The 16,065-nt window shown below is 41.0% G+C and overlaps 1 protein-coding gene across 1 annotated transcript in view; it reads right to left on the reverse strand.

Annotated features, from left to right (window-relative positions):
- Positions 1 to 16,065, reverse strand: part of zc3h4 (zinc finger CCCH-type containing 4) — a 130,379-nt gene that overhangs the window by 71,095 nt on the left and 43,219 nt on the right. Inside the window, exon 5 of the mRNA XM_076281798.1 lies at positions 12,849 to 13,000. Coding sequence (XP_076137913.1) covers positions 12,849 to 13,000 — 152 coding nt within the window. The remainder of the gene's footprint in view (positions 1 to 12,848; positions 13,001 to 16,065) is intronic.

Raw genomic sequence — 16,065 nt, forward strand, 5'->3', positions numbered from 1 at the left:
CAGTGGAATTTTTATTTCACGACAAGAATTCTCGGTCTAACCGTCCATGTGCCGTTAAGAACCAAACCAGATTTTGTTCAAATCTACACACCTATGGCTACTGAAAAATGTAAGGTTAATTTAGCAAATGTTATTTTGAAGTGTTAAAAAACATCGTTGTTTTAGAATAATGGTGATAATTGGGGGTGTTACGATACATCTGTCCTTTGTCAATGTGTTATGTTCCAAGTAGCCTATGCGTAATTCTGCTGTCTAAAGTTGTATGTTTATGACATTCAAGCAAGGAAAACGATGATTTGAAGACATCTGTTTCGTTGGAATGGCAAGGGGTAGCAACAGGGCAACACAGAGACAGGCCCGATGGCAGGGTTGTTATGAGAGTATTAAAATCTGGGATAGCCTATTCTACGGCAAGACAGCGGGGGAAAGTTAAAATACGTGATAAACACGGAAAAAGTTGGCATGCATTGTTTCGGTCCCCATGCACAGGGATTATTTGTCATATTATAATCACATATGATTATTTGTGAAATTGTGCAAACAGGCGCAACACATTTGAAAAGGAAGGACTGGTAGCATGCAAGCTCACGAAAGATTGATTTAAGAACGTTATCACAGTGTGTGGCTGTGGCGCAAAGCAGCGCGGGCGGAAGACGGCAAGGGGAGGGTCATGTCTTTTTTAACAATTCTGTCGGAGGGTCATTGAACAATTTCTAGCAGGCAAGGGAGGGTCATGCAACTTTTGACTGAAGCACTCAAAATTCATCCGGTGGCCCCTTCAATAAATAACGAACAGCCCCTAGATTGCTGCTGGGCTATATGTCTTGGTTCATGTCCGTTCACAACTCATTGCCGTCAAACGCGTAGCCTATCTCGCGGTTGCATCCATTACAAACAAACATGCAATGTGAACGTCTGGGATTGGGAAGAGCACTAAATGCTCTACTGAATAAGCACGAAGTCAAACCTTTAAATGAAAAACACTCTTTAATAATCAAAAAAATAAACCGCTAATGAAGTAAACTTGTGACCTTAAAAAATCGTTTATGCCTGTAACTCCGTGATAACAGGACGTAACAGGAAGGCATTTGGCTGAGCAACGAGGTTAATATGCTCTATATTTTGTCCAAATGATGTCTGTCTATCATCGTTGCACTCGGAGAAAACCAGAATGTTTAATTTGTCCTGCGTTTCTTCTACGGCTGCAAACGGGATTCACTTGCAGTTAACCAAATATTTCTTTATTAGGGCAGGGCAGGCATATTTCTGGCTATTAAATTATTTCTAAACCAGTCTGCTAAAGTCTGTAGTGAAGTCTGTGTAGGGTTTTCCAGGCTCCATTTCTTTTTACGAGACACCCTACTCACTTGAGCCATCTACCGGTTGTTTGGGTTGTTGCAGCGTCTCACTGGGAAAATACAAATTAAAGTCGCGTGATCCCACGCGCGGACCGCGAGTGAAGCTGGCCAAGTCGAAGCACTGCCCACTGTAGCTTTCTCTCTGCCTAGTGCCTACCGGTATACTTCTCACGCGGCTCTTTAGCTGCACTCTGTGGTAGGCTACGCCAGTAGTCCCGCCTCCCCACACACCATGCGACTGACAAGTGACTGACATGAGGGTTCACTCATCGTTACTCTAAGGACCCGAGAGAGGGAGAGAGAGAGACGAGGAAAACAAACAAGCAAATGGCATTTATCGCAGCCAGAAAAATTATCGAGCTAATTTTAATTATCATGCGATTAATTGATTTATTGAATATCGCGACAGGCCTAGGTGCACTATGTTTTCATAAACATAGGCGCTTTTCCGCTTGGAGTTGAACTTTTTTCAATTCGAGGCGCTCAAGGCGCTTCCGCAAAAACGCAAGACACGGCAAGTGCAAAAAACACCAAACGCTCTGGGTGCATAAGCAGCGTGCAGAACACTTACTGCCAATACAAAACAACATAAAAAAAAATGGGAATGGGAATCTGGGCATTTTGATACTACATCATGTCCAGCCCACCACAGGAGATTGCAAATCTGACTGATCAAAAGCAGCAATAGCAGAGACAGCACATTATGACAATCACAAAGTCTCCAGTCATTTAAGGCCTGCTAGAGTTGACTGTAGCTCGGAATGCAATCGGTTGCCATTATAGGCTATCCTAAAATCCAGTGATAAAACAAAGCATGAACTCATTAGCGTCTGTCCTATCTGTCCTATATGTACAGCGGGGAACACGTCAATATTTTTTTCAGCAAGTATACTTCCAGGGAGGCTATTCGCATGAAATTTTCACCCGACATTAGTATTAACTTAGATAATCCACACATATAAAAATCCAAACATTAATGTCGAAAGGTAGAGTTATGAGTAAAAAAGTGGAATGGCACTGGGAAAAAGTATTGAACATGCTAAGAAAAAGCAGTACACAAAGGCAATAAATGGCAGGGAACAAACTGGAATCTATAAGTAGTTAGAGAAATTATCCCTCCTATCTGTGCAAATTGATATAAGCTGGGTTAGTACACACTGGTGGGCTATAAAAAGGTTTTTTGTTACCAAGGTGTCAAACAAGAAACATTTCATAATGGATAAAAGCAAAGAGCTCTCCCAAGACCTTTGCAATCTTATTGTTGCAAAACATATCAATGGAACTGGTTACAGATGCACATCAAAACTTCCGAAGCATCCAGCAAGCAGTATTGGAGCCATTATCTGCAAGTGGAAGGAACATCACTGCATCATCACTGTCCATGCACAGGATCTCCTTGCAAGATTTCTGACCAGGAAGTCAGAAGAATAGTCAGAAGAGTAGCCCAAGAGCCAAGGACCACTCGGAGAAAGCTCCAGAAAGACTTGGTACAGTTATTACAGAGAAAATCATAGGTAATGCACTCCACCGCCATGGCCTCTATGCACGCTCATCCCGCATGACTCTATTGCTGAAGAAAAACATGTCAAAGCTCGTTGAAAGTTTGCTACACAACATTTGGACAATCCTATGAAATACTGAGAGAATGTATTCTGGTCAGGCGAGAGCAAAATTGAACTTTTTGGATGTTATACTACACACCATATTTGGAGGAGAGATGGCACTGTGCATCACCCTAAAAATACCATACCAATAGAGGTTTGGAGGTGGTGGCATCATGGTATGGGCTGTTTTTCATCTCATGGTACTGATGAATTGAGTCATTTTGGTCTGGGAGAATCTTGACCATCCACCAGGATGATGAGGATAAGACATGGCTAGACCTTCCAGCAGGACAATGATCCAAACCATTCAGCAAAGGAAACTCTCAGTTGGTTTCAGAGAAAGGAAATCAAGGCCCTGACTTCAATCCAATTGAACAATTTTGGAAGTTAACTAAAGATCAGGATTCACAAGAAGGACCCCTGGAATCTTCAATATTAAAGGACTATCTGTATTTAAGAAATTTCAGCAGGCGTGTTCAATACTTTTTTCCTGTGTCATTCCACTTTATTACACATAACTCTAATTATGGACTTTAATGTTTGGATTTTTTTATATGGGTGGATTATCTGAGTTAATACTAATGTCTGGTGAATGCAAGTAGCCTCATTGGAAGTATACTTACTGAAAAAAATGTTTTTTCACAAACATTTATTTGGCCTATAAAATTGTGTATTAAACAATTTAAACACATTGTGAAACCTAAACCCCAAAGTTGGAGACATGCATATAGACATTGCTGCAAATGTCTGCAAAAAACGGATTACTCTGGAATGGCTAACTGTACAGGGGAATGCTATACACCTTTGTGTTCGGTAAGGTCTGCTGTTTATTCTGATACATGGTTGGTCATGTGTTGAGGGAAAGTTCGTGAAGTATTCCACCGAGATGAATGGGTAGGGAGACGGGCGCAGAATGTAATATGATTAAATTAAAGTTACTTTTCTAGCAAACCGTTTACCATAACAACTAGCGACTAACATTGTTTAAAAGTTGAGAAAAAGCTCTTTCGTGTGATACATGTGATGTCTGTGTGATGAGGAGTAGGCTACTTCGCGAGTAGCCTAGTTCAGCAAAGAATGGGTGAATTTGGACGCACTCTTTTTTTGCCATGCGCTGTCACTTTCTCCACTGCGTAAAATACTAAATTAATTTGCCCTGTGAATGCTAAGCTTAATTTGCCAGGCCATAGGCTAAATAAAAATCGCTAGTCGGACGTAACACAGAATATTGAAAAAAGGGGCCACCAAAGCCTGTGAACCTCCGATTTTCAATGGGGCATCACGGCCAATGCAGGGGGAAACTCTTCTCTTCAATTTCCCTTCCAAATTACTTTTTATTGTCTGAAGACATCGATCGCAAGAATCTAACATTATACGCAACAGCAAAGCAAAGCAACTTCACTTGCATTTGTAGTGTACTACTTACTCGTGTCAAGACGAATCGAGTCTACCTGCGACGAGTCCACCGAGCAAGGACACAAGCAAGGCACCTCTCAGATAAGTTTCATTCTTGTCTCACCTTGTCTTGTTAGCTGACAATCCTTCTAATAATGTGCCTTCAACATATCCCTGTATCCGGTCAGGTTAATAAGCGTACTGGTGTTGAAAGGCAACAATCAGTTCAGCAGGCTTGTCCTACTTTTTCTGTAGGGTTGTGGAATTGCCAATCTGCAGTGAATAAAGCGGACTTCATTCCTGCTCTGGCCTCACAGTTATCGCTTCAATTGCTTGCGCTTACAGAGACGTGGATTAGGCCGGAGAATACTGCCACGCCTGCAGCGTTGTCGACCAGTTATGCTTTTTCGCATACCTGTCGTTCGTCTGGTAGAGGAGGCGGGACAGGCTTTCTCGTCTCTGAGGATTGGAGGTTTACACAGTTGCTGCCTGCTCAGGTCCACAACTCATTTGAATATCATGCCATCATGATAACTGAACCATACAAATTATACTTGGTGGTTATTTATCGCCCTCCAGGACAACTTGGGAACTTTGTGAACGAGTTGGACATTCTACTGTCTGCTATTCCAATGGATGCATGCCCATTATTAATCCTTGGCGATTTTAATATTCATTTGGATAACTCGTCTTCAATTGACTTCCTGTCCTTACTCTCCTCATTTAATATCACACGTGTCCACAGTCCTCCTACTCACAAGGCTGGTAAAGATCTTGATTTAATTCTGGTACGTAACTGTAATACAGACAACATTTTGGTTAATCCATTACATGTATCGGATCATCACTTTATCAGATTCTCTGTGCGTCTCCTGGATAACCCAGCAGCTCCTCCTCCGATAATTTCGTTCCGGCGTAATCTCAGAAGCCTCTCAAGCGACCATTTTGCAACATTAGTAACATCTGCTTTACCTACTCCTAGCTCATTCTTGGCACTTGAGGTTAATGACGCTACAGAGACTCTCTGCTCTACACTGGCATCTTGTCTGAATGCAGCATGTCCTCTTTCCTCAAGACCTACTCGTCCATCCATGGCTGACGAACAGTATAGTCTCAGTAGGAAACTTAGAGCTGCTGAGAGGAAATGGCGTAAATCCAGAGATGGAAATGATCTTAGTAACTACCAGTCTTTGCTGTCATCCTTTTCATCCACTGTTACACTTGCAAAAAAGGCATTCTATCAAAGCAAGATTGAGAGCGCCACTGACAGTAGAAAACTTTTTTCTACTTTCAAATCTCTTCTCAATCCTCCACCACCACCATCAACTACTTCACTGTCAGCAAATGACTTTGCAACATTTTTCACTGAAAAAGTTGCTAAAATAAGTGCTCAGTTTGATGCTCCTATAAGAAGGGCTTTGCCTTGTGTTAGTATGACCGCATCATTTGACTCTTTCTCTCCTCTTGATGAGGAAGCAGTCTCTCAATTGCTTCAGCGATGTCGTCCAACAACATGCCCATTAGATCCTGTTCCGTCCACTCTTCTACAGTCTATCTCACCCGCTGTTCTACCAGCAGTCACACATGTATTTAATGCTTCACTCAGTTCTGGAATAGTTCCTTATTCTTTTAAATAGGCTAGGGTTACACCTCTGCCAGGGCTGTACAGTGCGACATATATGTCGCACATGCTACAAAAAAAATAGTTTGTGCGATGGATGATTTACCAACGTAGCACTGGTGCGATACAGTTTTGCTTATGGCAATACAATGCATGCGTGTGAGACTGACAGGGAGGCTAAAGCAATTACCTTCTACTGTGATCAGTCAGTGCAACTGGCTACACCAGATGTGATAGCGCATAGGCTACGTTAAAAAAATAGACCCGTCTTCTGTTTTTGCGCGTTGCGAACGGAGCGCTTCAGTTACGAGACCGTGTAGGCTCCCTGTGAAACGCTTGTTTGTTTGTTTGAAGTGCGTATGTAGGCTATAGGCTGTGAGAGGGGAATCGATGTAGGCTACTTTGATTTCAACTTGGTAGTTGCAGTCTACGCTATTAAAAAGCATGTCTACTTGTTTGTAGGCCTAGTATACAAACAATCCAACTCCAAATCAAACAACACCTTGCAAATTATCCTCGCGAATCTAACAAGTGATTCTATGTGAGGCTATGTTTAGCCTAAAGCGAAAGTATCTTCCGACCGGGCTGAGGTGAATTCAGATTAGGCAAGCAGAGGTAGAAGTTTGTGGCAATCGCCTTGTTGCTTTGCACTTTTTAGTTCAGTTTAAAACGAAAAACTTAGTATCCAAACAACACCATTCAGATCTAAAACTTTGAAGAAAAAAGTCCTCCGGGACATTCGCTTCTATCTATGAGCCACTTCATGCTTTATGCGCAACATAGTCTCGCTTAGTAGTGCTCAATAACCTATACAAGAACATGATCGGTTCCGAAAAAACCTTCACGACACTTTAATTACGAATGCGTTAGCCACAGACCTTCAGCTATCTTCAGTAGGCTATCTACTGTAGCCTATGTGTAGGGATGCATTTCATGGGTGCACTGTTTGACATGTCAGTTAGCCTACTCATTTGCACCACTGGTTAGATGTAAAACGGTATTTCACTCGTGGATTGACAATAAGGTTGAATGTAGGCCTACTCTAATCTAAAAACGTAGAAATATGAACTAAACGTGAATTAAATGTTAGTGGAATAATAAAATCTTCAGTATATATTCTACTTATTCAAAAATAAATGAACTGACTTCCAATGCATATGTAGGCCTATAAGAAAAATTAACAAAAAATCCATGGCATGACCTGTCTTCCTGATACCTGTTGAAAAAAGTCTAACTGCATGGAACTGTCAGGGATTGTTTTTTGTTGTTGTTTTTTTAACCAAATAACATATCATGCTGATAGCTTTTCTTCATCTCAAACACAATGTAGCCAGGTGAGATGTTTGCAACTACATGACCTTTTATCAATCCAGTTGCAGTACGCCTAGATCCCAACCACAATTGATGAATTGTGTTGAACTGCCCTACTTGTGATTGTTTTTAGAGATTTTATATTGATGCTACAGAATTTGTGGCTGGTGCTACAAAACTTTTAACCTCGTAGCACCAGTGCTACTTGCAAAAAAAGTTAACGTACAGCCCTGTCTGCTAAAGAAAAGTACACTTAATCCAACTGAGGTGAAGAACTACAGACCTGTCTCCCTTCTTCCTTTCTTGTCAAAGGTTTTGGAGAAAGTGGTCTTCAAGCAAGTTTGTGACTTTCTTCATCAGAATAATCTACTAGACCCTATGCAGTCTGGTTTCAAGAGTGGTCATTCTACTGAAACTGCTCTTCTGTCTGTGACTGAAGCATTGAGAGTAGCTAAGTCCTTTGCTCAGTCATCAGTATTAATTCTACTAGATTTATCTGCAGCCTTTGATACTGTTAACCATGACATTCTCCTATCTATACTATCTGAACTGGGAATTTCTGGAAAAGCTCTTGACTGGTTTGAATCTTACCTTAAAGGGCGTTCTTTGAACGTGTCTTGGCAGGGACAGGTATCTAAGTCTCATGACCTCACCACAGGTGTGCCTCAGGGATCAGTATTAGGACCCTTGCTTTTCTCTATTTACACCACTTCCTTAGGTGATACCATTCGCTCCCATGGATTTGACTATCACTGTTATGCAGACGACACTCAACTTTACCTGTCTTTCCCACCTGATGACTCTAGTGTTTCCCACCGGATTTCTGCATGCCTTAAGGATATTTCAGCCTCGATGAAAGATCGGCACCTTCAGCTTAATCTCTCAAAAACAGAGTTTTTGGTGTTTCCAGCTAAAACAGCTATTCCCCAACAGATTAACATCCAGCTTGACTCAACTTCACTGACCCCAACTAGATCGGCACGAAACTTGGGCGTTGTAATTGATGACCGACTTAACTTCTCTGAGCATATAGCTTCTATTGCAAAATCATGTCGGTTTATGCTTTACAACATTAGGAAGATCAGACCTTATCTGACACAAGATTCCACACAACTTCTTGTTCAGACCATGGTCATCTCTAAGCTGGACTATTGTAATTCACTATTAGCTGGCTTACCCGCTTGTGTAACAAGATCATTACAGCTGATTCAAAATGCTGGAGCACGCCTGGTCTTCAATCAGCCAAAGAGGACACATGTAAATCCTCTCCTAGTTACTCTCCATTGGCTCCCTATAGTAGCCAGAATTAAATTTAAATCTCTCACTTTGGCCTATAGGACACTAACTAGATCTGCTCCTAGTTATTTTAATTCAATAATCAAGCCTTACATCCCCAACCGCCCACTGCGGTCTTCTGGTGAGCGTATGTTGTGTCGACCAGTCATGAAAACTGGGTCTAATTCCAGACTCTTTTCTTCAGTGGTTCCATGTTGGTGGAATGAACTGCCCAGTGCTCTCCGTTCCTGGGGTCGTTTAAGAGGGGTCTAAAGACATTCCTATTCAACATATACTTAGTTGTTTAAGCGCTTATGTGTTATGGTTTATATAATGTTGTTTTATTTTAATTGGGCTGTTAATTAATTTGACATTATTGTTTATTATTGATATTCTCCTTAATGTAGTCTTAGCATGTCATTGTTTTTATATTATTGATTGAATTGACATTATTGTTTTATTATTGCCTTTCCCCTTTTTTACATTGCTTTTTTATTAGGGCTATTGATTGAATTGATTGATTGATTATTGATTGATACTATTGTGTACTACAACTATTCTCCTTACTATATTTGACCTACATTTTAATCTGTTCCCTGTTCAATTTTAAATATTATTATGTTGTTTTGTATTTATGTGTCGCTTTGGACAAAGGCGTCTGCTAAATCCATAACCATAACCATACTAAAAATGTGTGTAGCAGCTAACCAAAGTGTAGTCGGTTCTCCCGCCATGGTTTTGGAAATCACACACCTGCTGCATCTGAAGGCCCACTCCTAATAAGGGCTACGACTATCACTCTGCCAATTTTCACCTCATTTTCAGACAGTATAAAGGGCTCATGATTTCCAAAAAGAATGGCAAATTTTGATTGATCTAACCACGGGACCTTTTTCCATGTTACCTCAGTCAATTTGAAATATTTTCTATATCATGTCTCAATACAATTTTGGCTATTTTGGCTGCAGTTTTTTGAATTTGAATTGAATATCAAATTGAATATCAAACTGTATAAGTATAAGTATATATACTCTTTTGATCCCCTGAGGGAAATTTGGTCTCTGCATTTATCCCAATCCGTGAATTAGTGAAACACACTCAGCACACAGTGAATACACAGTGAGGTGAAGCACACACTAATCCCGGCGCAGTGAGCTGCCTGCAACAACAGCGGCGCTCGGGGAGCAGTGAGGGGTCAGCCGTGCCTACTGGTCGGGGTTCGAACTGGCAACCCTCCGGTTACAAGTCAGAAGTGCTAACCAGTAGGCCACCTGCCCCTAGACATAGACAATGGTTACCAGAGGTTTTCCTGAGCCCATACAATGACAGGTCTGGAGTTGATGCAGTGCCATCTGGATCTAAACAAACTTTCGAAGTGGCTTACATAGCATTGAATTTAGACATGCGGCATCATTTCTAGCTAATAAAAATAAATATAGCCATTTAAACATGTTTTACCTGCTAGTAACTAGTAACTAGTACTCGTCCAGTGTATAACTGGCGCTCCTGTGGCAAAAGGAGGTTGCATAGTGCTCTGTCACCGGTAAGCTCATGCACAGCATCTTTGAGATCATCATTACATGAGGCATTAATTGTAAGCCTATATTATGGGGCTACTAACTATCCCAGTTTTCCCAGTTGGTCGAAAATGTTCTTTACTTCATAGTGCACATCATTTCGGGACCCCCAGTTTAAGCACAACTGGCATAAAGGATACATCGCAGCTGCCTTCAAAAACTACTGTTTGGGTAGTTCAAAGGTATCTTAGGAGGTATGAAGAGATAGTTTGATCAGTTTGGAAGAGCACTTGTTGCCTTCTGGCCTGCACAGACAGTTGCTGCACGCAAACAAAATGTAAGTTGCCAGGTTCCAGTGGCAGCTTTATTGAAATTCTACATAATTTGTGAATTGTGCATGAAGAACATGTTTCATACATGATCAGGCAACTTGGGTAATCGTAAGTTAGAGGGAAATGGGAGATGGACGCTACAACTATAACTCGCAATCAATAAAAACATTGCAAACATGCGTTTCTCAAACTATGGGCCTTGCAAGGAAACTACTGGTCTGTGGAGGCTTCACTGCTGAAGTCAAATTATGTTTGGTACTTCCATCACCCGCTTGATGACTTGTGGCACAACTGAATGGAATCATTGAACCACAGACCGAAAAGAAAACACAATCAGTTAATATACTTGCTAATTTGGCATCAAGCATAGAAGAACACAGCTTAGCTTACCACCCAGTAAACAAAATAAAGTCCTGGCGACGTCCCCTAAAGGTCCCCTGGCGAACGTCACCTCCTCGACATTGTGTAGGGTTCCCTTTACGTCCTGCGGACCTCTGTTCGGGAGGTCTAAAAGACGTCCACGAGACTTTGAGAGGACGTCCTGTAATGGTCACCGCGACGTTATGCGCGCGACGTTTATATTTAGTATGGTAGGCTATTACATCCTGCAAGTCCCAGCATTGCTAGGAGAGAGGTAGACGGAACATGAACACGCATTAACGACTTGTTCTACAACTAGCCTACACAATCAACTTCTCACCTCATATTTTCACACATGTATGAAATCACGTCCTCCGAATGCATTACACTAATGATGAGTAGACATGGACATTTATACCGGGCTAGGATGTGCTGCTTTCACATCTACGGTGTCATTTTCTTAATAAACTAATACGACGTTTTAATGGGCATATCCCGTAGTATATTAGAGTAGGCCTAGGCTAGCCTAAGATAAATTGTTCAAACCATATCGTTTCAAAATATTAAAAACTAATAATAGCCAAAAATACTAAATGAATCGCAATGCATGCTGGGAAGCAAAACTCAACATGAAATAAAGTACATGAAACATAACTAGAATGCATTGACGTTATATCCACTCGTTTTCTTGGACCTGTGATCAAACAGGGACAGCCTATACATGTAAGCCTATCTTCCTGGAACATTGCAGATAAAGAAAAATGTATCGTTTTCTCTGAATGCTCTTTGTAGCCAACTTTAAGATGAAATAAATAGATTCCAGATGTTTCTATTCTATATCATTGTTTTATTAATAAACAGTAAGGCTCTGGTGAGGCAGAGAGCTTGTTCCTCGTCAGAAATCTCATCGGATATGTGCACTCTTTGCTGTTTCCACAAGGAGCTGCTGTAACATCGGGGACAGCTATGCGTGGCACTTTTAAACGCGAGCATGCGTCAAATAAATTACAATGACATTTAAACAAGTCATGAAGAAGCAGTATCCTTAATTCTTCTGCTCATAGACGCACAACTTCATAAACTGTATGATAAGTTGCCTTAGACTACGGTAGGCTAATGCAGCTACTGCTAGACTAGATAGATAGATACTTTATCCCCAGACGTGTAACGTGAAGTCGTGCATGGATGTGATGTCTCCGTACTGCAGGCGGTAGCCAGAGCGCTCTCAACTCCGCTGCCATGTGTGAATAAACAAACGTCCCCCCCCATGTCCCCGGTATAACGTTATTGTCGGGTCCTTAGAAGGTATTTGAAATGACCAAATGCAAATGTCATCCGAGGGACCTGACTGTGACGTCCCCAGAAAGTCCTGCACCAGACGTCACGCAATAACTAAACGATAACTTGCTCCGGACGTCAATAAGGTCACCGGAACGTCCGCTAGAGAACATGACGTTCGGGACCAATCGGGGACGTCGTGAATGTCGGCATAAGGTCCGGGGGACGTCTCATGTTTGTCGGGCAGTGCATGATGCTGGAAAACTTATTCATGCACAATTTTAACCGTTTAAATAAGAAATACTTACTGTTCACTCGCAATTAGAATAGACAGTTTTACATAAGAAAAGCAGTCCTCTGATGAGCATGTTTTCATTAAAAATTGTTTGTAAAATCAAAGCATTTTTCAAATGTATTTAGGAAGTAAAGTCCTACCCTGTATTGCATCTACCCACACACACATTCATTAATTAGCTGATCTACCTATCTGGAGAATTGGGCTAATTAGAGTCAGCTGGAGCAGTCACAAATGGTGATAGGACTTCCACTTTCTGACTGTATGTACACACCGCCACCGACTTCAGCTTCCAAAGAAGCTCGGGTCGCCCTGTCAAGGACGCTTGTCAATCAAAAAGAGGCCAGCCACTTTGATGGTTCATTCAATAATCATACAGTGGCTCGGCATCTGGGCCATTCCACTGCCCCATTCACTGCCAGACGCCGGGCTTCCCTGGAAATTACGATTTTTGAGTGTTTGTCCAATAAACGTCCAGCTTTGCATCATACATCATACTAACCTCCAAATCGTCTCCATATGTGCCTTCATCATCGTTGTCTGCACCCATCTTTGCCCGTCCTCTTCCTCTGCTTCCTCCACCACCTCGCCCACCGCGACCCCTCATACCACCCCGCCCACGACCTCTCTGGTTTTTGAGTCTGCCTTTCCCGCCTGTCAAGAGAACACAGAACACAGAACCCCAAATAATTAGCTAAATGTATATCATTTTGGGCATGACATGTCAAAATCAGTCCAGACAATTAAAAAAATGAAGACATGCTTTATTGAGTATCCTAAATGTACAGTTAATCATCTTTCAAATGATGTTGGTACAACCAAACAAGAGATAAGGGTACAATGTTTCAGGTAGTCTGTTAAGCTTGACAGAAACTCTAATCATAATTAACCGTGTAATTTATAATAAATGGAGATGAATGCATAGCAACCAGATACTTCCTTATATTCCTTCCTTATATTAATTGTGATGGTAGAGCCATTAACCCTTAGAACCTGATTGACGCAAAGTGCGTCAAAAAACACACCCTTTCTTCTCTGTTACATTGCTCCGGAACTGTTCATCGCAGCGAGATGAAACCTTTATTGCATGACAGAGCAGAAGTGGGGCTTTCCAACGAGACTACACACTTGCCTGTACGATCAAGTACCGGTATGAAAATAAAAAAAAATCATGAAATTAAATCAAATTGCATCATATTTACAGTCTATACTTCTCTGCGTTCACCTGCACACCCATTACTCTCGTTTGAATTACTCGCGAACCCGTGATCGCATCGATATGGAAAGCATATCAGATGAAAGAGGGGGCACAGGGCTATCCATTGGTACCATGTTTATCGAGGCTCACATTGGATCCCAATTTGTTCAACAAATAAACACCTTTTTTGCCTTTACTTTGTTCATGGCAATGCAGTAAAAAGTTGAGAATTATTATGACTGCATACACACAGACATACAAACACGCAACCTCGGGTCAGATCAGTTCTTGTCACAGATATGGAGCGCAGAAAGGTCATTTTTCATCACTAAATAAAAAATGGCATTTATTTCTGTAAATCACACAGCACATATTTCTGTAAATTGCTCAGCCCCAGAGTATCCCTCCAACATGGCAATTATATTGCCCGATTCAGGACAGTCTGCCCTACACACACATGAAATGCATGTAGAGCTGTGAGCTTGCTGTGGTGAGATACATGTCGAAATATAAGAATTTTTATAATACACTTTTTATATTTTAATTCTTTAAAAATCTAAATAAAATCAATGCTAGTATTAATACATGAAATGAGATCTGGATAGCCTAGACTCTCCTGAAAAAAACAATATATAATATGTGTGTGTGGCACTTACAATGACCAGAATAAATCCTTATGAATAAAGGTAGTGAAAATGCTCTAAAAACAGCTTAGGGTTCTAATGGTTAAGCTAGAGAATTTTACAATTTATGCAGAAACATACTACTACCCCTAGTGATCCAACAGAAATTGACCGTAAAATTTTCACCACCTGTCATGTGTCCTCAATTTCTAACTAACTTTTTGGTAAAACCAACATCAGCCAATTTAAAATTCAAGATTTTGAATATCTCTGTTAATCAAGAACCAATTCCACAATTTTAATGTCAATGTGATGGCATCTTTCAGGGTCATCAAACAGCATCCATTAAGAGGCATATCTTACTATTATCTTGTATGAGTAATATGTAAGAGTAGGTTTCTATCAGACTGTGAAGCAATACTTCACCAAAAAACAAATTACAATTTTTAAAAAAAAAAAATCGAAGTGGAAAAGTGGATTGTTTCACTCGCATATATATCTTTTTTCCATTACACTGAATGATATTAGAGATTAAAACCTAGCGGCTCGTGGTTTTCTGTAACTGGCTGATAGGCCTACAGCACGTCTCCTGCGACATTCCCAACAGTTAATCAAACAATCCTGAATTACTGGTAGGCCTAAATCCCGAAGCAAATGGAAAATCTCCAAACAAAATGCAGTCTCACGATAAAACTTGTTATTGTTTATGAAGGTGTCTTTGTTATTTTATGAAGAGGCATCTGGCTGTTTTGTTTATGTTTGTTTTACTTTCATTAATGGTTAATCTCATGAAAATTTGACTGCTAAAAACACCATTTTAACGCAGTTTTCGGAGGGACAGAAATACCAACAAAGAAAGCAGTGTCCATCTTCTGTCTGAACATTGTCTACCTGCAATAGGCTATCACTTTACTGATTGACACTACCCCACATGGAGAATTGTCGCAGGTTAACAATGGAGAGAACATATAATATATATAATATATAATTACTATAGGCTTACAACAGTCTAATTTTGTGTGTCAATTCAAAGACCTGTTATTTCCATTTTTGGATTATAGCCTCTGTGCTGTTTTCATGGACAGCAGGGATCCGCTTTGTTTGTTGTTTTAAATAACGTTGTTTGTTGCTTCGGTCTTTGTTGTTTCTTTGTCTTTCGGTCCGCAGTTCCTTAATAGGCTACCATTCAATTGTGCCGCAAATTATCTGCGGAATAGCAATCTCTTTGTCGAGGAGGCCCTAAGCCTGCAGATCATAGACAGAGAAAGCATGCTCTGGGAACAGAACACAGTTGCCTGTCTAGTGTACCCATGGGTCTGTCTACAAGGTAAATGACAAGTGTCTTAGTGCGCTTCGGGGGAGGGGGGCGGTCGCACCCCCACTTCCAACGTCAATAGGTCATGAGGCCAGTGGTTACCCCATTTTTCAGGAAAAAAATGAAAAATAAAATGTCTCATTTTCCGACGCACCATAAAACCTCTTGCCTATTCGTCTGGGGCTTTCTATAGTTTCAGTAAGGGCTGTATCATGAGACAAACAGTAAGAACAGAATAGGTTGCTCTATTTCACTTAACCCACTGTCCAAACCCCCTGTGCGCAGATAGGGCCTACCTACATCGCGCGGATACCTAACATTTCATTCGTTGCCTTCATATTTTTTGTCTTATTTGAAACAATTCTTGTAGGTATCCATTACTCTGCTACCACCAGGAATAATCATCACTTACACGCACGATCTTTATCTCCCTCTCTCCTAGCATTTTTGTCGGAAGATCCTGCTTGAGTTCGAGTCGAATTTTCAGTGGTGTAGCGGGGAGTCACACTCGCACTTCCATATACATCGGTGTGTAAGGCCAAGGCCCAATTGTTACCAGCTTTCGTGAACATGAAACTGCATT

The sequence above is a fragment of the Alosa pseudoharengus genome, unplaced genomic scaffold (assembly GCF_046254945.1).
Source record: "Alosa pseudoharengus isolate Yale_2024_CS ecotype anadromous, Long Island Sound unplaced genomic scaffold, YU_APseudo_1.1 YU_APseudo_1.1_scf_13, whole genome shotgun sequence".
Lineage (NCBI taxonomy): Eukaryota > Metazoa > Chordata > Actinopteri > Clupeiformes > Clupeidae > Alosa > Alosa pseudoharengus.